We start from the raw sequence: 24,585 nt of genomic DNA on the forward strand, positions 1-24,585 counted from the left end.
GCTTCCCCCGGCTCCCTCCACGGAGGACCGAGGCCTCCCAAACTCTCGGGGGGAGTCCCGGGGCTCCCGGCGGACTCGCCCGGACCCCTTCGGAGCCTCTGAGCCCGGCCCCAGGCCGGCAGGACCGCCCCGAGTCCCCCCGCACCGGCCTAGCGGAGGCCTGGCCTGGCCTGAGGACGGCGGGTGTGTGGCGTCCCCCGGCTCCCTCCATGGAGGACCGAGGCCTCCCAAACTCTCGGGGGGAGTCCCGGGGCTCCCGGCGGACTCGCCCGGACCCCTTCGGAGCCTCTGAGCCCGGCGTCAGGGAACTCTATCTACCCACAATCCCAATTCTTATTTTTCCTGCATGCCCCTCTAGCTGTGGTGTATTTGTTTTCATGCCTTCCATCTTATTTAGATTGCATGCTCTTTGGTACAAGGATCTGTCTTCTTATATTTCTAAAAAGCACAGTGCACACCACTGTAATAAAGAGAGGGAGAGTGTTTGAAACAGCATGGCAAGTGGCAACCCATGACAAGCCTGGCTATCAGAGGTGAAATCTTCACTCTGCTGAATCAGTGGGAATTTTCCAATATGGCCAAGATTTCCTCCCCTCCCCCCGATGTGCTTGAGATCAAAGGCCTCCAGCCATCAAAAAAGAGTAAATATCTTGTGTAACTGCACACTTCTGTATGGGTACACTTGCTGCTATGTTGTCTGTCTGTCAAAGCCTGTAGGGATATAAAATTAATTTCTCTTTAAATAATGAGGAAAGCATCTGAAAGTTATTTCTCCTCTTTAATATGTTTTTGCTGAGGATGGGCACAAACAAACGTGTGTGTAACCAGCACTAAATTACTCAGCTCCAACAAATTAGCCCCCCTTCAAGAGCAGCTCTCCCCTTATTCATCCAGGATGTAATAGGACAAAAGTTAGTAGAGTCCCACTAGAGATTAATATGAGCATCCATCTGTCTTTGCTCCCTACCTGCCATGATTCATTGACATTGTTGCTATGTTTTTTATCTAATTAAGAGCTAGAGCCTGCCTTTTTCAGGTAGAGTTGCTCTGGGAAAAGATGCAGTGGGACCACACAGTAAACAGAGGTCCCAGGAAGAATTCTTGTGATTGCCAGAATTCCTCCAGGGAATCACACACTAGTTCCTCTGTGCAGGGGGCTTTACACCCCTTTGTCTCTGTGTTTGAGCTTCAAACCCACAAACTTGGAGCAAAACTCGGAGAACCGTGTCACATAAATCAAAACCAGCACTAACTGAAAACCTCTTTCGCAGTGCAGCTGAGAAAACAAAGACTGGATGGGCCTGGAGCCTGAACTACTCCATTGTCATCTCTCCTGTCTGGCAATGGGATGCGTGGGCTAAAGGCAGTGTGGAGAATTTTGCACTGCTATTGCATAAACTTTAAGCCTCTTCTGTGGCTTCAGTCCTCAAGGTTGTCCTTCTGGATCTTGTCCATCAACAAAGCCAGGGAGGCCACAGAACAACCACTACAACAGTCTCCAGGTGCTAATAGCAGCCATGGCCTGTGGATTCTGGCTGGCAGATCAGCTTGGTTCACAGACTCCTTGCTCACATTCATCTCTCACCCTTCCACCATGCTGCAGGGAGCCACCAGAGAATCTACAGTGTGGCATTCAGGAGGTGTGAAGTCCCGTTCTATGACTTCTCCTTGAAGAAGAGCTACAACCATTCTGTTGCTTTGGGGGGATTTAGTGGGCTTTTGCTGGCATATGTCCCTTACCTGTTATAATGAGCATAAATTAATTTCCTTACATAACACAGAACAAGCATCTTATAATTAATTGACATTCATTTGGATAGAAAATCAAAGTCTTTCTCTTCTGAATGAATGGAGTATTGGGTTTCCCCATTATAAGTGTAAAAAGAAAAGGCTAATAAAAACACAGATGGCGTCATATATCCAAGACATTTCCTCTGGCAAATGCAGCTAAATATTTCACAACTAAAAGATAAATTAGAATAAACAGCTGTCACTGTTAAATAAATATTCTGGACAATGTATCATCTGTGCAGGATACAAAAAACTGAACACATCAGTGACATTTTTCCCACTTTATTTAGCTTTTTTTCAAGTGTAAGCTTCCAAGTCTTTGCTCTGCCTCATTTAGTGAAACATTTATTTTAGAATCAACTTGTATTTTTCAAGACTGAAACAACGAAAGGCATTTCCTGAGGAACTGCAAGGATGAGCAGCATGAAAGGACAACAGTGGAGGACATGTGGAACTTTAGTAGTGCTCCTTATTTTTCAAGTTCAAATTTTTGGTTTCAATGTTGACAATCAACCTGCAACTGATGTCTGCTCAACACACACCATTTTACCTGGACCAAAAGGTGAGCTAGTTAATACCAAAGCTGATCAGAGTTGAAATTGTGAGCCAGGAAGGGATTTGTGGTGTGGGATGTGCATCAGCAGTGGGCTGGAGATGAAGGATCTGAAGAATTGCAGATCTAGCCAAATGAAATGTGTAGAGGAAGATGGAGGGGAAGTGAAGAGAAAGGCTGCAGTGAGGAGACTTGAGAATTATGGAATTTTTTAAAAAGGTTACTGGAACCAACTCCTGCACTTTCATATAAAGTGTTTTCAAACTGGAGTATGCATACCCCTCGGGTACACAAGCTGTCGTCTGAGATACATTAAAAAAATTCTGTGAGGGCGGACAACACCTTTTATTTAGTAAGACTTGGCAATCTAATCAACATTTAATCTCCTTTCAATTAAAATTGCAGCCGCTGTGCAACTCAGAATCAGAGGTATTTTAAACTGTGAGGCATGCCCCCCTATGGGGCACTGAGGAATGTTTGGGGGGACTTGGGCCAGTCCTGCAAGGCAGAGCTCAGAGATGGGTCACCACCACCACGTCCTGACTCACCTCTGCAGACCACCCAGCCTGTCTTGGTTGGGTGGGGAGGGGGACCAGGGCCATCCTTAGGCCTACGCAGCATACACAGTTGTGTAGGGTATCCAAAAATGTGGGGCACCATTCCCTTACTGGCTGCGGCTGGAATCCTCTCTTCTCCAGCCCCTCCCCTGTGCTGGGCTGGTGGGCTTCTCCCCGCCCCTAGCCCCACCTGCTCCCTCACTCGCTCCTCAGCCGGCCGGCGGAGGGCTCCAGACTCCGTTTCTGCTGCCCTGGGAAGTCCAGAGTGCTGTGGCCAGTCACTGGAGCGGAGTCCCTCCCTGGACCCTGCCTGCCTGTGCCATTTGGTCTCCAGCAAGGGCCGGACCCGGGGCCAAGACAGGAGGAACGAAACTTTCACATGAGTCAGCGGGGGTCCGGGGGCCTAAACTGACAGAGCGCTCACTGTCGCTCATACTTCCCTAACACACACACACACACACACACACACACACACACACACACACACACACACACACACACACACTCTGCCTCTCATGAATCACAGTCCCTCAATACAGATTGTCAGGCACACACATAGTCTCACACTCCCCAACACACACTCTGTCACACAGCTCCCCAACACACAGTCACACACACACACATACTGGCTCCCTCTCTGTCTCTCTCGGACGCACTGACTCTCTCTCACACACACATGCACACACTCTGCCACGTGCACACACACACGCACACTTGTATAATTGTTGTTATTATTACTGCTTGGTACTTCCTGTCCAAATGCTCATGGTGAGCCCGGACTGGCTAGGGGCTGCAGGAGGGCCGTGGGCTCTGGCAAGATGTAGCCCCCATGTGACAGGCTAGCCTACCTTGAGCCGCTGCATACAAACTCAATGTGTCAGCAATGGGGGGGGGGGGCGGTTCTGGGGGTCTGCAGGTGGGGGTGGTGGCTGTGCTCCATCGACATACTGGGGTCAGCAGCACTGGCTGGGGACCGCCTTCAGTGGAGCATAGGGGCACCAGTTTAATAATACTGCATAGGGCCTCATAAATCCTAAGGATGGTTTTGGGGGCTGAGATGGTCACACAACCAAAAATTGTATCACACACGGCAGCTCAACTCAAAAAGTTCGAACTCAAGTCACTGCCTGCCCCCTGAATGTTCCTCCATGCCCCCAAGGGGGCACGCCCCACAGTTTGAAAACCTCTAGAAGCTGTTGCTAAATGGTAGGCAGAAATATGCAGGGGAAACGTGACCCCATGTGCCAATCCCACACAACACCTCTACCTATCTTAGAAGGGGGTACTTGGTAAACTATATTATTTGAACACCACTAATATAAACTTAATATCTTGTCCAAATTGTTTCAGCTAAATTAGATTGTTCCTGTTCAACGTATGTGTTCCCAGGCAGTTGATATACAAAATAGTAACACTGTGACTTCCCTTAAAAGCAAGCATTAACCAAGTGACAGCTGATGGTTGCGCTACTTGTTTCTACACTTAAGGGGAGAATACCATCATAATTCTCACTGTTTATAAATGCCTACTTATAGATAGTGAGCACTGCAGCACATATCAGACTTGATCTAGGAGCTCCTGTTGACGTCAATAGGGACCTCACCACTGACTTCCGCGGGATCTCGATCAACTCTTTAGCATATCATTCTTTCACCTTCAAGACACTTTACAAATATCTGAAGCCAAATTCCATGCATCAGCTTACGCAACTGAACCCATGTAACCTAACCAAAGTCAGTGGAATTGCCTAGGGTGTAAATCAGCCAAGAACTTAACCCATAACAAAGATATATATCTTTCAGTGGCAGTTCTAAAACATTTATTCCAGGCAATGGCTATTGAATCTCAGAGTACTGCTTCCTTATTAGTAATTTGTTATATTTCTCTGTAGGCCACAGAATAGGGGAACAAATGCAAGCGATGTATAGTTTAAACAGAAAAGAGACTTTATCAACATAAAACCATTGCTGCAGACTCATTTGTTTTTATGATGGATTAGTCAAATGAATATTGCTTGAAGTACCATTTTTAATCATCACATACATTTCTTTAAGATTGAAATCTGATGTTTAACCATTGCTGAGGCAGTAGAAACACAAGAAGACACACTGAAACCAGAGGAAGTGGTACAAGTTTGTTTAGTTACTATCTGAATAATGGAAGCGCACATGCTTGGAAGAGAGAGTTTGGCTGACAATAAACTTTGCAATTAAAACATGCCTGAGTGGGCTATGTCTACACTAGAGACCTTACAGCAGCACAGCTGTACTGATGCAGTTGTGCCACTGTAAGATTGCTCAGGTAGCTGGTCTACAACATAATTAAACCGCCTCCAATTAGAGGCAGTATCTGTGTTGGCAGGACAAGCTCTCCTGCCAACATAGTGCTGTGCACACTACCACTTATGTCAATATGTTGCCCAGGGGCATGGGTTTTTTAAGTTTTGCCAACATAAGTGGTAGTGTAGACATGGCTTAGTGACACCACATCATGAATAGAGCTAGGATATAAGTTCAGGTCCCAGACTTGTTCCTTTGGTCTCATCCAGTAGGGACTAGGAGCACTCAGTGTAACCCAAGCCTGGTCATGAGCGAATCCAGCAATTGTGATGTCCGATCTCTGTTGCTTCTTGGCCTGAATAATGGGTTGGCATGATGATACCAGGGGAAGGGAAGAATAAAAGGAGTATATTGAGGGGATGTTTAATGCTCCTCATAACTAGAATATTCGTATTTTCAAAGGGCTTAATGGCTCAAGGCTAGTAAATGAACATGGAGCTCATCACCTTAAGTCACTGCTTCAAATCTCCTGTCAAACAGGTGACCAGTGACCATCTGAGAGCAGTCTACTCTCTATGGGAGATGAATCTGTGGCCTCACTCCAGTTCCTAGTGGACAAGAGCCCATGTTAGAAGTCACACCCTGGCTTTTACTGGCATGACAGCCTCATCTGCAGTCCAAATGAGAATCTAAAGACTGAATGGAACAATGTATGAACTACCCCCTTTCCTGTAGAGAATCCTCTCAAGGTCAGAGATGAGGCACATTGGCCAAAGAAGGCATGAGAAAGTTTGCAGTACTGCTGCCCACACTGTACCTGTCCTGTGACTAGAGGACTCCAGACACCAGGTGTTCTAGCTGTTACAGCACTAAATCCACCAACAAAACTTTCCTACTGTATTTCTAACTGTAGTATCTCAAATGAAGGCTTCTCTTGCTTTTAGCATCATCATTATCTTTCTTTTAAAAATGCTGTATCTGTGGTGCAGCCTGTTTTCCAGTTTTCAGAAAATAGGCAACTCTCCAGCTTCTTAGCCAATTTGCCCGCATTTAATCCCTCTACCATCTCCTTTCTACCATCTAGTGGCAGGCATCATAGCATAATTTATTCTGCTGAGAGATCACACAATATGCTGGGCAATCACTCTGTAGCTGTGCCACTCACAGGCTTTGTGCATCTCCTGTGACATAATCTACCTTTACCGTAAGAGGCCTGTAGGTGCACCGAGTGCCTCAGATCCTATGGCTTCACATTAAATTGAAGTTGTACAGTGCATTTGCATTACTTTTAAAGTCCACATTTCCTACAGGAAATAGCAGCAAGAACTTACATTTTTTCATGTGCTCTGTGTGGAAACCATCTTTGTTCAAAAAGGGCCAGTTTTCACCCAAAAATTATTTGCTCAAAACATTGGTCACTTTTTTCACACTTAGAACAAGAGGTGTCAAATTAATTACTTAGGTAGCACAAAGGGATATGAGTAATGGGATAAAAATAAGTGAGGGGAAAGATAGGCTGAATATCAGAAAAAAAGCCTTCACGACACAGAGCCATTAGGCTCACAGGAAAGTGACACAAAACGGAGCCATGAAAAGTTGACTGGACAAAGCGCTCGACAATGTACTGAGGGAATGATTCTGCCCTGGGCAGTAGGGATGGACTAGGGGGCCTAATAAGTCTTTACCATCTTTAATTTCTAGGATAAAGCCCTAGAAGTTAGTATCTATCAGAACTGTTTGTTATTAATAACTTAATAGCCATTAAAGTCTGACCTCTAGTGGTCATGAATGATATCTACAATGCATGTTTTAGGGACTGACTAATTTAGTATTCCTATTTGTTTTCTCCATCTTTCTGTTCGCACACCCTTTTTTCTACTGTTGGTGCAGACAGATCAGTTATTATTTTTAAAAGCACTATATGAGCAGATGACCAACCTTTGCATGCATGCTAACACACACACACACACACACACACACACACACACACACACACACACACACACACACACACACACACACACACACAAAAGCAGGCAAACTTAAACTGGTTTCCAGTTTCCTCGCCAATCTAAAACTCAGCTCAGATTTGCAAAGAAGGCTACTAATTCTTTTGATGAACTTGGGCCTAATGCTACTGCAGTCTGGTCCCACCTTTCTGAGAAGATTTCATCCCTGATAAATTCTAACAAGGTTCTATAAAATTTCTTCAGAATAAGCCTATAGAACGTCATCAAGATTGATGGCCTCTCTATTGAATCTGTAAACTCACCAATAAAATTTAACAGCATATTATAACCTTACTACAGAATTCTGTATTTGGTGCAAAAATTTCTATAAGAATTTGAAAACTTAGATTAACAAAGTGATTAGTGATTTTGGAGGCCCAATTTGGGAGACATTAAAGGGAGCTGATTTTTAGAAGGGCTGAGCAAACACTCTGAAAATCAGGTTAAAGTGCCACAAATTGTACCCCCCGCAAATTCCCATATCCAACATCGCTAGCCAGTTTTGAAAATTTAGGCTATTATTCAGGATTAAAAATTATAAGACAAAGACCAATTCCTGGATTCAATTGATCCCCTGAAGGGGGAAGACTACCCTAACTATACACACTGTAGGCAAATTAAGTGAAAAAGTCCTTTAGAGGAAAAACTGGACCTCGTGTATAGTCTCAGACAGAAGCAATGCAAACCCTGCTGACTCTCACTTGGTTTCACCGACGACGTCAGCCCAAAGCAAAGCCCAATGGATACAAACCCATACAAAAAGAAGCCAGAATAAAATTTGCACAAACCTCTGAATTGAACAACCCAAGTTTCATCCAGTTAGAACTGGAAATTGTGATCAATACTGTTATTAGTGGAATGTGGTTTCCAGATTGATGTGGTTGTTTATGAATCATCAGTAAAAATTACACAGAAAAAAGTTTTGCATGAGTACATTGTACAGAAAAGTTCCTTAAAACACATATTACAGCCAATGTGCACCAGGTCACTTTTTACCCTCCTGGCATCTCTATCTGATGAGATAAAGTAACTGACATTTCCCAGACAGCATCTGTATTAATCAAGTCTAAACTACTATGACACATTGAGCCAAAAAATTTCCACAGAAACCTTCTGGGATGGCTTCTGCTTCTTCTTTCTTTCAAAATAGCCTGTTCTCTCACACCCTACACTCCACATCATCACCAAGGGATGGGTAGGGAACTTTAAGCCTCCACAGTTTTCACAATGCTGACCTCTCTTGGTTCTCTTGTGTCCGATGGTTCCTTCAATGTTCCCTCCCCTCTCCTAGGCAGTCTCACAATTTCTATCTTTGGCCTTTTCCTCTTTTTCCTGCACCCCGTCTCAGAGTGATACCATCCCTTCATACAGCTTTAGCTACCATCTATGAACTGAGGCCCCATAAATCTTGCTTCCCATTTCTGGGATGTCTCACTCTATCTAGTTCCATATCTCAGTCTGGATGTCACACCATCAGCTTAAACCTAACCTGGCCAAAACTGAACTCCTGGCCTTTCTTTGAAACCCTCCTTTCCATTCCCCTCATTCTCGGTCACTGTTAAACACATCATGATACCAAGGGTAACCTTGGTCTCCTTCCTTTCTCATGCCTCTTGCATCCAAATCCTATTACTTCTTCCTCAACCACCTGACCTTTTCTTTCTGTCCAGACTGTTAGAACTCTCACTCAGGCCCTTATACTCTTCTATCTTGCTGGTTGCTGGTTATACGCTTTTCTCCGTATCTTCTGACCCCCACAGTGCTCTCCTCTAATCCATATAAAATTAGGCCACTAAAATCATATTTTGTGCCAATCTGATTACATCAACTCCTCTTTGAATCCCCTATTATTTCCCCCTTTCCCTACTTCTACTACTTACCCAACTTTGTCTCTTATAACCTCAGGACAGCGGGAGGTCTGGTTTCTGACAGAGACTGAGACTTTCCAGAAGCAGAATTGTATAAACACAATTACTTAGGATGAAATGGGCAGCAGTACTAGAGACCACCATAAACCACACTGTGGGCTGCTCTTACTGTACAGAAATGCATAATGATATAGACCTGCCTAGATATCTTATTTCTGAAGCACCTTATCACCTGGTATCTGGGCAAAAATTAACATTTTAATGTCAGAGTTTTAATGTAGCAAATCATTTTAAATAATACATCACATTTCTCTACAGCTTTTCATTAGAGGATCTCTAAACTCTTTATAAAGTTAAAGATTATCAGCATTGTATGCCCAGGGTAGTTGGGGCAATAAGGGCCAAATTCAGAACTGGATGACTACCTGTCATAAACAGATGGTTAAGGGTTAATGTCTCTTTTACCTGTAAAGGGTTAAGAAGCTCAGTGAACCTGGCTGACACCTGACCAGAGGACCAATGGGGGGACAAGTTACTCTCAAATCTTGGTGGAGGGAAGTCTTTGTTTGTGCTGTTTGTTTTGTTGGTTGTTCGCTCTTGGGGCTAAGAGGGACCAGATGTGCAACCTAGGTTTCTCCAATCTTTCTGAAACAGTGTCTCATGTTCAAAATAGTAAGTACTAGCTAGAAAAGGCGGATTAGTCTTATGTTTGTTTTCTAAACGTGTGAATGTGTATTTTGCTGGAAGGATTTTTTTACTTCTGTTTGCTGTAACTTGAATCTCAGGCTGGGGGAAGGAGGAAGTCCCTCTAGTCTATATGAGCTGAATACCCTGTAAACATTTTCCACCCTGATTTTACAGAGATAATTTTAACTTTTTCTTTCTTTAATTAAAAGCTTTCTTTTTTAAGGACCTGATTGATTTTTTCCCCTTGTTTAAGACCCAAGGGGATTGGGTCTGAACTCACCAGGGATTGGTGGGGGGAAAGGAGTAGGGGGAGGTTAATTCCTCTCTGTTTTAAGATCCAAGGAGTTTGGATCAGTGTAGCCTCTCAAGGTAACCCAGGGAGGGGAAAGTCTGGGAGGGGGAAAGGAGGGCGGATGGTTTATTTCTCCTGGTTTTAAGACCCAAGGGGTTTGGGTCTTGGGTTCCCCAGGGAAAGTTTTGGGGGAACAGAAAGTGTGCCAAACACTATATTTTGGTGGTGGCAGTGCTATCAGATCTAAGCTAGGAATTAAGCTTAGAAGTGTCCATGCAGGTCCCCACTTTTGGATGCTAAAGTTCAAACGGGGGGAAAAATACCTTGACACTACCCCACTGCAAATGAGACCAGAATCTGGCCAAGAGAGTTGACCAAGATCAAACAGTGATTCAGGGTAAAATCAGAAATATAACCTAGATCTTTTGACTAAAAGTGTATATCTACATTGCTGGGTCTCTGAGACCTGGGTTTGTAGACTTAGTGTTTCCAAGTCTATGCTTGAGTGTCCACCCTGCATTGTAAACATGGGTTTGCAGTTATTGGACCTTGGTCTCACAGCTGTGCTTATGCATCCATATTGCACTAAGCAGACTTTTGGACTCGGGTCTCTGGCTTGAGCTGTGTCCACACTGCAAAATGACAGGGCTTGGTCCTGAGTCACAGAGGGACGTGAGCTCTGACCCAGTCCCCTAGCAGGGTCCTAGGATCCAGATCCTGAGTGCTTGCTGACCTGACTCAGACTATTTGTCTGTGGACAGAAGAGGGGGTTGGGCTCAAACCTGAGTCAGAGCCTGGAGTTAGTCTGCAGTTCCCCCAGTCTCAATCTATAAGCATGGGGCGGGGGGCTGATTTTTCAAAAGTGCACTGCTGCTATTGACTTCTTTTGGAGGTGGAGGTGCTCAGAATTTCTGCAGACCTGACCCTAGACCATGCCAGCTCCCTAAGGTCTCAATCCAAGTCCCATAAAGTCCATGATAGTCTTTCTTGGAACTTCAAAGGGAGTTGGATTGGGCCCAGGATGAGAATCTGGACTGGAATGAAATCTGAAGAGGGATACAGGAAGTTTCCCTGTAGCAATGTTTTGGTTTTTTTTTTACTTTTCCTTTAATTATTCTGACAAATGTTGCTTGTAAACTCTCTGGCATGGGTCAGTGCTTCAAAGTAACATTTACTGTGGTCTCCAGTACTGCTGTCCATCTCTCAGCCTTACTAACTGAGCTTACATAATTCTCTTTCTGGAAAATCTCAAACTCTGTCAGAAACCAACCTGCCACTGTCCACTTTTCTTGCTGAATATATAAATGACCTTACCACATCCCATGTGCTGTCCTACCCCATAACCAGTGTTCCCTGTCAGCACCTCATATGTTTGAGCTAAAAAAATCCTATAATTTCAAAAGTTACTTTCATCCAATTTCTTACTTATTTGGAATGTTGAGAGCTCTCTTTCTCTCTGCCGTACGCTGCATGTTGTATATGTGCAGTCTTTTTACAGAATTTCTACCTGAGTGAGGTGATATAGATAAACTCAGAACATGAAGGGCCGGATTTTCTTATCACTTACACTGGTTTTACATCAGTGTAACAACATTAGTTTGACTCCCCATTCAGATCAATGTAAATCATGAGTCCATGGAGTAACATCATGAGGGCAGTGACTGGAGAATTAGGCCAAGAGTTACACCTTTGTAAAACACACGTAAATAGAAGGAGAATTGGGCCCAATGTCTAAATGTTTTTTCTAGTATTTACCAGAAAATCCCACCCAGAGGCCCAGGTTCTCAGCATAGCTCTATTAAAGTCAACACTAGCCATGGATCTGGCGTATTGATCCTCATGGAAATCAGGAGTACAGCTGGTCAGGAATTTTTCATTGGAAAATACCAATTTGTTGAAAAAGGTTTATCCAGGTGGAACCAAAGAGCCAGAGATGGGAATAGCCCAGTTAGGATCCTCACTTGGCATGTGGGAGGCCTAGTGCCTGATTTGAAGCCAGAGCTTCAGCCTGGGTCTCCCACATTGCAGGTAAGTGCCCCATCCACAGGGCTATTGAGTCAATCTCTTCTGTTGGAGCTGTGCTATTTGTATAGATAATTAAATATTTGGGGGAGGGGATGAAGAGAGCTGTGAGAAATCCAGGTTTCAGTCTCTACAGCTCCATAGGATGTAATCATGTATTCAGAATGAACAGCTCCAATCTGAGACACATAGATGGTATAACCTGATGGGCTGGGTTGCCTGGAAAGAAAGCAGGGACTTGTTGGCTATTCTAGAAATGGAGGGGGGCTATTCTAGAAATGGAGGGGGTGTTTCTCTCTTTTTTGTGCAATGAGGATTGGAGGGGAAGGGTGTTCTCACTTCCTCAGACACATTTCCTGCTGTGTCTCATCCTGATGTGGAACAAACAAACAAAACTTTCAGAAACTTTGAAATTCTTTGCAAACTAGGATGATTGTTTTCCAGCCAGTCCTAATCAGCAGTAACTCTACTGAAGTCAATGGGTATACACTGAGTTCTTTAAACTTTGAATGGATATTATGGGGCTTCTAGCTACTAATTGGGAATGGGATAGGAGAGAGAGGAGAACAATAAAATGATATTTTTTTCTTTTTAACTGTTATTTCTTTATTGGCAGTGCCCCTTTAAATTTCACAAAAGTTCTACTGATTGGTAGTGCTCAAGCCACTTTCTTGGAACTGTTTTGTTTTCTTTATTTATTTTTTTACCTCTTCCCTTGTCAGTTACAAGTAGAAGTGATCTGGTGGCTGTTAAAGGTCTAAGTGCTTGTAGCTTTTGCTCTCCTGGCTCACACAAATGCAAGAAGGCTGAGCAACTTCTTGTTCAGTATGTTCATTTTAATAGCTTGGTATTTTAAATTAGTGACACATGGCAAGTGGATCAATTTGATGGAATACTAAAAGGGAACAGAAGACAACCACGCTTCAGCTTGATGCACTGACGTGCCAACACATAGAGGTAGAAGTAAGTCACCTCTGGCAGGGGCGGCTCTAGGTATCTTGCTGCCCCAACCACGGCAGGCAGGCTGCCTTTGGCAACTTGCCTGTGGGAAGTCCCCGGTTCCATGGATTTGGCTGCATGCCTGCGGGAGGTCTGCCGAAGCCGCGGGACCAGTGGACCCTCCGCAGGCATGCCGCCAAAGGCACCCTGCCTGACGCCCTCTCGGCAACCGGCAGAGCGCCCTCCATGGCTTGCCGCCCTAGGCACATGCTTGGCGTGCTGGTGTCTGGAGCCGTCCCTGACCTCTGGGCAACCATAGTTTAAAGGAAACAATCTGTTAATTGAGATAGAATTGAACCTACCACACAACCACCTTTGCCTCCATCCCTGAATACTATCAAGAGCAGATCAGAATGCAGGCCAGGCCTTACACTGTAAGCTCCTCAGGGCAAGGACTCAGTCTTCTTTTTCTGTAAAGCAACATGTACACTGATAGAGCTGTACAAAGAAAACAGTAGGATGTTCTGATCCCAATCCAGAGTTGTGATTCAAGCCCCTCTCTGATGTGAACATAAATACCATTTGCAATGTACAGGCTGAAATAATGTAAGTGGATAAAAAGGTGCAGGTGGCTTGTACATATTAAATCACAAGAGATGACGAGGGACTTGCTCATTTAAAGAAATGCATCCATCCTAGTCCTTCCAACACAATGGCAAACCACAAGAGGGCAACATCACTTAAGACTTCACATTTCAAAAGGAAACCTCTATAATACTTTCAAAAGAGGAGCGGGGGAAAGCAGGAGACTTAAACTCATAACTTTGCTAGATAGTAAAAACCATGGCCTGAACACAGACACTGGATTTATGGCTTAGTACAACAATCCATAACCCACTAAGTTCCTTGTTTTGACCTATGACTGCAGAGCTGCTCTACATTGAATGGTCCCTTACAATATGTGCTAACTACTTATTATGCTAAACAATCTGTTCGACCTTGCATTTTGCTGGGAGTTCCTTTCCCAGACCAGAAGAACAGCTCTGTATGGCTCAAAAACTCCTCTCTCTCTCCAACAGAAGTTGGTCCAATAAAAGATATTCCCTCACTCTACTTGTCCTTACTTCCTAGTCCAGGCCTTCCTTGCTTCACACAGCTCACCTACGAGATAATTAACAGGGAGAATGGCATGGAATGTAATCAGAATTAACATTCAACTGTTATAATCTCAAAGCTCTTTACAAAGGCAGGCAAGTATCATTTCCCCATATTCTAGAGTGGGAAACTGAGGCACAGTTTAGTGAACTGACTCAATCAAGTGCACCATACACCAGATCACAGTTAAACCATTGACAACCCAAAACTCTGAATGCATACTGCTCATTAGGTACTCTGATACAGAAGGAACCGTTGCAGCTTTTAAGAACAAGGAGTACTTGTGGCACCTTAGAGACTAACAAATGTATTTGAGCATAAGCTTTCATGGGCTAAAACCCACTTCATTGAATGCATGCAGTGGAAAATACGGGAGGAAGATAAATGTACACAGAGGACATGAAAAAATGGATGTTGCCATACACACTTTAACTAGAGTAATCAGTTAAGGTGGGCTATAATCAGCAGAAGAAAAAAACTTTCGTAGTGATAATCAGGATGGCCCACTTCCAACAGTTGACCAGACGGTGTTAGTAAAAGTAGGGGGAAAATTAGCATGGGGAAATAGGTTTTACTTTGTGTAATGACCATCCACTCCCAGTCTTTATTCAAGCCTAATTTAATGGTATCCAGTTTGTAAAATAAATTTAAATTCTGCAGTTTCTCGTTGGAGTCTGTTTTTGAAGGTTTTTTGTTGGAGTATTGAGACTTTGAGGTCTGTAACTGAGTGACCAGGGAGGTTGAAGTGTTTTCCGACTAGTTTTTGAATGTTATAATTCTTGATGTCTAATTTGTGTCCACTTATTCTTTTGCGTAGAGATTGTCCAGTTTGGCCAATGTACACTCTTTGGGAGGACTAGGGGAAAGTACCTGACAATGACAAGCATTCTATGGAGCAGCGACCATCTTTTATTATGCGTGCACAGTGGCTAGTGGAGTGGGGCCCTGATGCTTGATTGATGGCCTCTAGACACTGCCACAATACATATAATGCCAACATTCCCACTAATTCCAGGACTGGACCCAAAGGCTGATCTGGATTTTTAAAGGGCCTAGCTTCCAGACATGTATCTGCTTTATGAAGCACCTTTGCAGAATCACTGCAGAGATCTTCAGGATAAAGGTTCTTCAATGGTCCCTTATTTGCTAATTGAAGGCCATGGCGTTTCTGTATTTGTTTTGTGACAACTGGTTTTAAATATCCAAAACAATGTTTATGTAAATGAGCATAATCCCCATCCAGCTCCCCATCCAGCATATGCATGGCAGGTTTTTGTGCACAGCCACCCTTACGGGTGAGTTGGGGTTTGTCTTTATTCTGCTATGTAAGCAATTAAATAATTTAAACAAATCCATGGGCCCGGTCTGTACTTACTGACTGCACTCACTGACAGTTTAGCACGTTTCTCAGCTATATTTTCTCCCAGGCTGTTTATCCCCAGGAGTTCCTGTCCCTCCTAGCAGATGTTCTTGCTTTAATCTCAGCTTGACACTCAACCTTTTATTTTCCTCATTTTGAGCTAATGAGCTCTGGTCTGGCTGCCAGCATAAGTCACCAAAGTCCCAAAGTTTAACATCCATTCTGTCAAAGCTGGTCTCAACTACATATCACCAGTTATTCACAGAACCAAATCAAAAAGCCTGCCTCATATAAAGTACATACAAACTTTATTTCTCTTTTGGCACCATCAGGCGTAGTTCAGAAACAAATGATGTGAAATCAGAGCAGGGCCCAACTTCTCAGCTTCTTTCCCACATTTTCATTTGGCTCACTTGCTGTTTGTATTATTGACCTCTCAATCAATAACAAGGCAGTCTCCATTTTTTTCTATTTGCTACGATATATAGCTGTGTACATCAGAGGAGAAGTTTTTGCTTGTTGTTTTAGTTTCGGGGTTTTGTTTGTTTGGTTGGTTTTTGTTACTCCAGACTGAGGAGATCTGGGTTCAAGGCCTACTTCTGCTTCAGACTCTGTGTGACCTTGAGCAACTCAATTATCCAATGCCTCCAGTTTCCATCGGTGAAATGAGATTATTTGTGCCACCATTTGTCTGTCTTGTCCACTTAGAGTGTAAACGCTTTCCTGTAAGGCTGTCTCTTACTATTGTATGTACAGCACCCTGTGTGCAATGGGGCCTTTGTCTTACTTGGGGTATCGATATGCTATGGAAGTAAAGTTCAAGGAACTTACTGCCGTGGACTTTCCCTGCAGACAAATTTCAGAGTCATGTGTGGGAGTATTTGCAAAACCCAAATTTTACATTCAGACACACATACAGCACGTGCCAAGGGCTGATGGGTTGACTTGCTGGGATCTATGGTTTGCTGCATTCCAATTTCTACAGCTATTGATCTGTCTACCTTAAGGTTTTATACTGCTGTCCATCACCGCAGTATCTGAATGCCTTCCACATAAAATCACAAGAAACAGCAAAAGCCCTAGTGCACTCTATGGTATTTATCCCTTTTTGGAGTCATAGCTCTGCTTGGGACAGGCCTTTATTTTGTTTTTTGTGTGGTGAGAGTTTAGAGGCAAAAAGGAATGTCAATGTCATTGTTATGATGGGAAGGTTTTGTCAAAGCAGAATATGTTGCAGCATTTCCTGAAGCCGGTTTGTTCCATATATATCCACTGTACCTTCAGAATAACAACTAAAGAAGCCAGTAGTGTCAGCCAGTCAATTTTACTTTTGGAGAAACACATGATAATATTTATTGGACTGTATGAGTTGGAGCATGATGTTTTATTTTATGTTTTTTAAGGGGATGACGGTGAAAAAGGAGATCAAGGAGAGGTTGGAAAACATGGAAAAGTAGGCCCCAAAGGACCAAAAGGTACGTGTGGTAGTTTTGATAGTATTGATATAGGGATATTAATACAAATAAAACAGAACAATATGTCAATTGCTAGTAATGATAATGTCTTGGACTAATGCTGTACCAAGAGATCTCAAAATATTTTCTAAACATGAACTGATTAAGGCTAACAACATGCCAGAATTACTATTAATATGGGTATTACTATTACTCTTATATACCATAAGAAAGTCACAACTTATGACTGACTGCAAACAGTTGTGTGACAGGCCAATAAGTTTCTATTGCTGGCTTCCTTCTATTACTGCAGTTCATCGTAACTGTGGCATATGGAAGATCGTTAGCCGATCAGATCACATATGCACCTCCTGCCTTCATGGCTAGTTCATCAAAAATAACCTGGGCCCTAATTTCATCTCCTCTTCAGAATGTGAATGAGAGGAAAAACTGGAGGAAAAACTGCAACATGTCTGAAATTATATGGCTATAATGGAGGGATTTCCATTTAGCTCTGATTAGGAACATTCAAAGCCACGTGTAACAAGACATAGCCTGACTTCATATTTCAACATATATCAAGGTTTTATTGTCCCTTGAGTCAAATACCTCCTTAGGTGAAACTTAGGCTAAGAGTTACCTCTAGGTCAATAAATCTTGACATTTATCTCAACAGAAGCCTATATCTGTGGAATTTTCAAATTTACAGATGAGCAAACTGATCCATAGGGGCCCAGATCTCAACAGTAGTTAGGCTGCTTCCATACGTTGAAATCAATGAAGGGTAGGAGACTCAATATCTGTAAGAACTGGCCAAACAGCAAGTCACTATCTAAACTGGGACTGGAGTCAAGCCTCTCAGCACTCTGCTCTATTAGACACACCCCCTCCTTGGATAATGAACAGTACGACAGCATTCTGAGGCAGAGAAAAGTGCTGCTAATTACAGAGTTCAGAGTAAAGCTTATTTGAGTGTCCCATCTCATAGTTTAATCAGCTGTTTTTGCAATACTGATGCTTACACATGTTCATTCTCCCATTTGGCAATGGGCTAAGTACATCAGGACACTAATCCATAGCATTGTTTTACATTTTATAGCTAGAATATTTTTTTTAAATTCTGTTTACTAGCTGTTATAATTAATACATCCTCTATATCTGTATATACATGGTCTACATAAGAACATGTGTGACATTGCTTCAAATCATAAAATAGTGACTGGAGCAGATCAGAGGGAAAGGGATTAGTTAACATGTGTTTATTAAATGTTTTTGTGGCATTAAAGTCATATGTGTAGATGGAGAGCCCACAAAACTAGGAGCTCATAATTTAGCCAGCCAATTTGTAACATAAAACAATGGCAAGTATAAAGGTGTGTATTACCATTGGACTCTGTGGACCAGAAAAATCCTGTAGTGACATGCAGCAAAAACACTGGGCCATATTTGGCAATCCTAACTTTTACTGCAAGTAAGGACTTCAGAATTTGGTCCGGTAAAAGAAATCAAAAAAATACTTGACAGGGGTTCTCAAACTTCATTGCACTTTGACCCCCTTCTGACATGACCCCAGGAGGGGGGACTGAAGCATGAATCCGCCTGAGGCCCATCACCCCATGCAGGATGGGCTGAAGCCCGAGGACTTCAGCCTCAGGCAGGGGGCCAGTAGCCTGAGCCCAGCCACAGGCTTCAGCCTCAGGCACTGGGACTCAAGCTTCAGCTTTGGCCCCAGTTCCCAGCAAGTCTAATGCCAGCCCTGGTGACTCCATTAAAATGGGGTCATGACTCTCTTTGGGGTCTCGACCTGTAGTTTGAGAACCACTGAGCTATTGGCTATGGATTTGTTGCGTAGCATAATTAATATATGAATAACTAAAATAGGTTTTAATCTGTATTTTCAGTATAAAAGATGATGGTACCGGGCATGTCAATTGAGAGGTTTAATAATACAAGAAGTTCTGAAATGTCATGTTGTTTATTCCATAGTACAGGAGTTCAGAACCATCCATTAGTATCATCCTAATACCTCCAGACACATAGGCCTTGCAATGCTGAGCAGACAAATCCCTAAATACATTTAAAATTCTGGGCCAGGGAGACTAAGCAGGAGGGGAAAAGATAGGCGGTCCTCTGCATAAAATCAATGGGAATCTTTAAATCTTTTTTTCCAGCATTAAAATTGCATTTCTGATGCCTGCTAAGAACTTGTCAATTACAGAGATTGGCAAGAAGGATAGAGAGCCCAATTTTTGACCAACACATTGGGGACCTCCAGAGCTAACAGCATGAGCTGCTATGGAGCTAAAGAGACGAAGCTCTCTAAGAGGGGATGTCACAGACTCGTATCCCCTGTGGATTTGCCCAGAAGAGGACCAGTAACACACATAGCTTCATTGCACTTACACACCTTAAAAAAGTAACAAATCATCTAAAGAATTAAACAGTGTCCTGCGAATGGGTAAAACCATTCACCTTCTTTTCATTGCTTTCCTTTTCAGGAAACAAAGGAGCAGTGGGGGATAGTGGGGATCAGGGAATGATTGGGAAAATTGGCCCAATCGGAGGAAAAGGTAATTTATGTGTTTCATGTTAATATTTTTTTTTGGGGGGGTGAAGGTACATATTCAATTATGACATGATTTGTATGTTTTTAAGAATTACAAATATTAAGTACAAATAATTCAGATTCAAATAATGTCTGATTTATGTCCTCCAAATATATTTACACAAGCTAGTTGGGGATCATGATACAGTTTGGTGTGTGTATGTTCTAGCTAGGCTAAGAAAGCTGATCTCTTTTAGATTACAGAATAAAAAGCATAGAGTGAAATCCTGGCTCCAATATGGCAAAACTCCCATCGACTGCAATGAGGCCAGGATTTTACTCGCTTACTTTCAAAAGCTGAGGATCACGAGTCAATATTCTGCTGCTTATTATTCATGCCTAATGCCTGGACCTGGCTAACCACCTTGGTGTGCAATGGGCAAGCTCCTTGCAGAAGACTTAGATTTGGCAGTGATTTTAGGACTCGTGTTCTGACACCAATTACTTAATCTGAGAACCTGTCCCTTGTATATAAGGTAGAATATAACTACACCTGTCTGACCTGTCAGAAGAGGCCCTCAGTTTTCAAACTTACACATACAATTATAAGTTACTGCATAATGCATCAAATAAACATACATGTGCTCTCTTTATTCATATTGTTTGGTTTAATTTCCACTTAAGCAGGAAGGAAAGGAACAGAACTTTTATTACCCCTGGTCACAGTGTAATGGAAATTTGATACAGCTATATGACTGTCTGATTTGCTCTGAGGTTTAATTTTTACTATGGCTTGTAACAACCAATCAAAAAGTACAACACCTGTGTACTCAGCTTTATTAGTGTGTGGTTGGTTGTGTTAGTTTTAAAAACAAAACTGTAACGATGTTGCCTCTGGAGGGACACAACTGAGAGTACCAATTCAGGACAAATTGCTTAGAGCAGGGCAGTTACAGCCCAAGGCTGGGGTTTCTCCGCCTTTGAGGCACACCAAACCAGCCAGACAGAGAGGACTTTGGTTTTACTCCACTGGCTAGCCATAAGTAATACAAGCAATTCCCTTAGACACTCCAGTTTCCCGGTATTACCACCAGCGTCATTCATTATGGGACGAATGGTTATGAAAAATCAACGCCCCAGTAAAAGAAAAAAGAGGTTCTCCTGATCCCAAAGGACCAAGCCCAAGGCCCAGGTCAATATACAAATCAGATCTTACCCACAAATCACACTGTTGCCAAATCTTTAGAATCTAAAATCTAAAGGTTTATTCATAAAAAGAAAGAAATATAGATGAGAGCTAAAATTGGTTACATGGAATCAATTACATACAAGAATGGCAAAGTTCTTGGTTCAGGCTTGTAGCAGTGATGGAATAAATTGCAGGTTCAAATCAAATCTCTGGAGTACATCCACAACTGGGATGGGTCATTCAGTCTTTTGTTCAGAGCTTCAGTTTGTAGCAAGGTTCCTCCAGCAGTAAGAAGCAGGAGTGAAGACAAAATGGAAATGAGGCAGCTGCCTTTTATAGTCTCTTCCAGGTGGAAGGACACCTTTTTGTTCTTACTTTGGAAAATTACAGCAGCAAGATGGAGCTTGGAGTCACATGGGCAAGTCACATGTCCATGCATGACTCAGTTTGCAGGCTGATACCATTGTTTCCATGTAAGTTTGAACGTTCCCAGGAAAGCTCAGATGTGGATTAGCGTCTGCCAAAGTTCATTGTCAGTTAAATGTTTCTTAATTGGGCACTTACTGAGAATAGTCCCTTCTCAAGAAGCCGACCAAATGCTACTTAGAATCAAACCACATTAATATACAAGTACATTAAGTACATACAAGCCAATATTAATAACTTCAACTACAAAAATGATACACACATACAGATAGCATAATCATAATCAGCGAATCACAACCTTTCCACAGACACCTTACACGACAACCTTTTCACAATATTTGCTGCAAATATATAACAGTGGTTGCAACAATGATCTATATGGTCACAGGTTATGTCAATATCATCACAAAAACACCAAAACATTTGTTTAAATAATCTGAAAGAACTATATGGACTTTGCAAGCAAATAAGAAAAAAAGGCAAGTCTAACTTTTGGCTTTGCATTACTGAGTCTCAACCTACAGCCTTTTCTAACATCAGTTCCCATTGGCTTCAATGGGAGACATGGCTGAATAAAGATAGTTGCACAAGGGGAATGGAGAGCTGCTTTAGCTCTCTGCTGGGGATTCCCCTGACTCAGCTGGAGTAAAGCTAGTGTGTGCTCCCAAGGGTAGGAGCAGACTGGAGATGGGTAGAAGATGGAGTGGTCCCTAGCAGACTGCTTTAGCCCATGTAATTGAGAATAGCTGGCCCTTAGGCTCCCAAGCAAGATCAAAGGAGCAGAAAAGTAGCTTAGATCTCCTCCATTCCATTGACTTCAGTGGAATTACTCCAGATTTATACAGCATTTGCAGAATGTGACACCAAGGGACAGATTTTCAAAGATATTTAGGCACCTAACGATGCAGGTTGCCATCTAGTCAGATTTTCAAAAGCACCTAAACATGTAAGGTGCCTAACTCCCATTGATTTCAATAACTTGCCAAGGTGCTTTTGAAAATCCCACTAGGTGCCTACTTGCATACTTAAATATCTACATACCTTTTAAAATCTGACCCCAACTTTTTAACTCAAGCCAGCTCTTTGTCTAACATAGTAACTGTTATATTTACACCACCTCTGATGGTCAAGAAAGAATTATACAATCTGTTTAGAAGAAAATGAGGAAACAAACAATTAAAAATGTGTTTCTGTTTCCAGAAGCAAAGGTCATTCAAGCTAGATGGAAGAAATTGCTGCTGGTATTAGGGTTCAGTTTATTGCTTTAGGTGTTCCAGGGGTTTCCTGTCACAAAATTGAGGTTATACCCAAACCAAGAAATGAATGTATTTTATCATGCTAACTTACAATATGTCTGTGATGAGGGAGGACAGTGAGAAAGAATTTTTGGCATCCCAGGTTAAAAATAGAAAAGGGGGAACTGTCTCTGATGCCAAAGAATCCCATTCTTTATTACCAACATTTGTAAGTGATTCTTTGATACGGCTCCTAATGCCATTACAAACAACAGCCAAGATCTTTGAAACAGTGACTGGTGTTTTTGCATGCCTCAGTTTTTTAGTGACTAATCTGAGACACTTTAAATGGGCCTGATTTTAATAAACATCCGCCTTCTGCAAATTAAGCCCCTTTAAGGTGCATCATTAAGACACCTGAGAATTGTGGTGCCCAAAATCACTAGTCACTTTTTGAAAATGCTGGCCAATGTCTATTATTGATTTTCATGACATAAGAATTCAGTAGTGTTATTATGTATTTACACTGGTGTAATTTTGGGCTTCTTCATGGCACATTACTGTGAGAATCTACAGAACACTGGAAGTTTTTGAATGTGGCTTAGTGTACTATGCTTTCAAGTAGTAATAATCAGTCACACTTAGGACTTCCACTACAGTGCAGTCATGTCCATACAGGGATGTTGATGTACAGCACTGTCAATTCACACCCTGGCTTGCCTAAGAGCACTAATTGGCCCATAGAATTTAGCTTTTACTAGATATATTAATATTCTTCAGTATATGAACAGAAGATCCAAACCCATTCATGGTTTAACGCTATAGAGTATTAGGTGCTTTAATGAAATTTTCCAGAATTTCCATCTGTCTGTACAAAAGGGCGTCAGTTATTTTTAATTAAAATGTTCATAAGCTCCTGATGTCTTCCAAAAAAAATATAACTATATTAAGGAAAAGAAATAATGTAAAAATACATGGTGTGAAACTACAAGATAGAATTAATAAAAGCAGGGTTTGATCTCTGAACTAAAGGTGCTATTTAATCTATCAGAGAGAGCTGAAATGAATTTTAAATAAAGTCAGGCACTTTTCTGTTTCAAACAATTGTGAGTGGCTTTGAAATAAAGCTGCTCACTCATCTTTTTGTATTAGTACAGCCAGTTAGATATGGATCATTTGAATGATTTTCAAAATATGAGAAACACAATAAAAATAAAAAATATCACGTTTCTATGGATTTATTCTGTAATGAAATGAAGTCTCCTACCAACCTCAGCTAGAGAGCTGTTTGCCAGTGGTGTGCATTGCTTAATGCATCCATGGAAATTCACTGGGTTTTGTCAAACCAGCCTTATCCTGTATCTTAATTTTACATGATGTAATCCAGTGTCAGATGGACTCAATCCTGCAAGATGCTGAGAGAATTCCCACTGACTTGCTTTCAGCATCTCATGATCCAGCCATATAAAGGGCATTGTGCAGCTCCCCCTTAAATTGAGTGGGTAACAGGCACCACCCACCCACAAGAGGCCTGAGCTATCAATGGATCAGCTATTAAAGTTTTCTCCTTTTCATTCACCAAAATTAATCATGGATTGTTTGATTTGGCACATCTGCTAGAACAGCACATCAGTGTCCTTCTGCCAAATGCACACAGCTAATACATTACTAAATAAATTTCCAACATGTTTTTCAAACATGCTCTCCTGAGATATGGGAACATATTTTTTTTTCTTCATTCAGGTGACAGAGGAATCAAAGGTTTAACTGGGGTGCCTGGAGGGAAGGGAAAAGCAGGTATAGTATGTTAGTTACCACTACATTTCCTGAGCTGTGTCTTTCTACTACAGATGGTTGAATCTGCTGGGGTGCTGGGGTTTCCTGACATTTTGTAAGTTTGGGGTTTCACAGAAAAACCAAGATCCATGAAATGTTTTCCACCCTTAATTTAAACCCTGTTTCTTTATCGAGACTTTTTTAAAAAACAAAATATAGATTTTTAACTAAATGGCAGCTTAGGCTGTGCAAACCATAAAGATTCTTGTGAGAAATTAACTGCATCCCTCCTCTTCCTGGGAGCAGCAGAAGAATGAAATAAAATATACAGCACCCCAGAGGTCATATTTTATCAGGCCCAAACACAACCCAGACTTCAATGGTTTCAAGTTGTCATGGTTGTTAGTTATTTCTACTGCACAATAAGTGCACAAGAGAGTTTATTGAT

The 24,585-nt window shown here is 42.2% G+C and overlaps 1 protein-coding gene across 1 annotated transcript in view; it reads left to right on the forward strand.

The window, feature by feature from the left end:
* Positions 1 to 2,124: 2,124 nt before the first annotated feature.
* The window catches only part of COLEC10 (collectin subfamily member 10), a 28,145-nt gene continuing 5,684 nt past the window's right edge, over positions 2,125 to 24,585 (forward strand). The window contains exons 1-4 of the mRNA XM_030553743.1: positions 2,125 to 2,353; positions 16,916 to 16,987; positions 19,465 to 19,536; positions 24,105 to 24,158. Coding sequence (XP_030409603.1) covers positions 2,206 to 2,353; positions 16,916 to 16,987; positions 19,465 to 19,536; positions 24,105 to 24,158 — 346 coding nt within the window. The 5' untranslated portion in view covers positions 2,125 to 2,205. The remainder of the gene's footprint in view (positions 2,354 to 16,915; positions 16,988 to 19,464; positions 19,537 to 24,104; positions 24,159 to 24,585) is intronic.

The sequence above is a fragment of the Gopherus evgoodei genome, chromosome 2 (genome assembly GCF_007399415.2).
Source record: "Gopherus evgoodei ecotype Sinaloan lineage chromosome 2, rGopEvg1_v1.p, whole genome shotgun sequence".
In the NCBI taxonomy this organism is placed as follows: domain Eukaryota; kingdom Metazoa; phylum Chordata; order Testudines; family Testudinidae; genus Gopherus; species Gopherus evgoodei.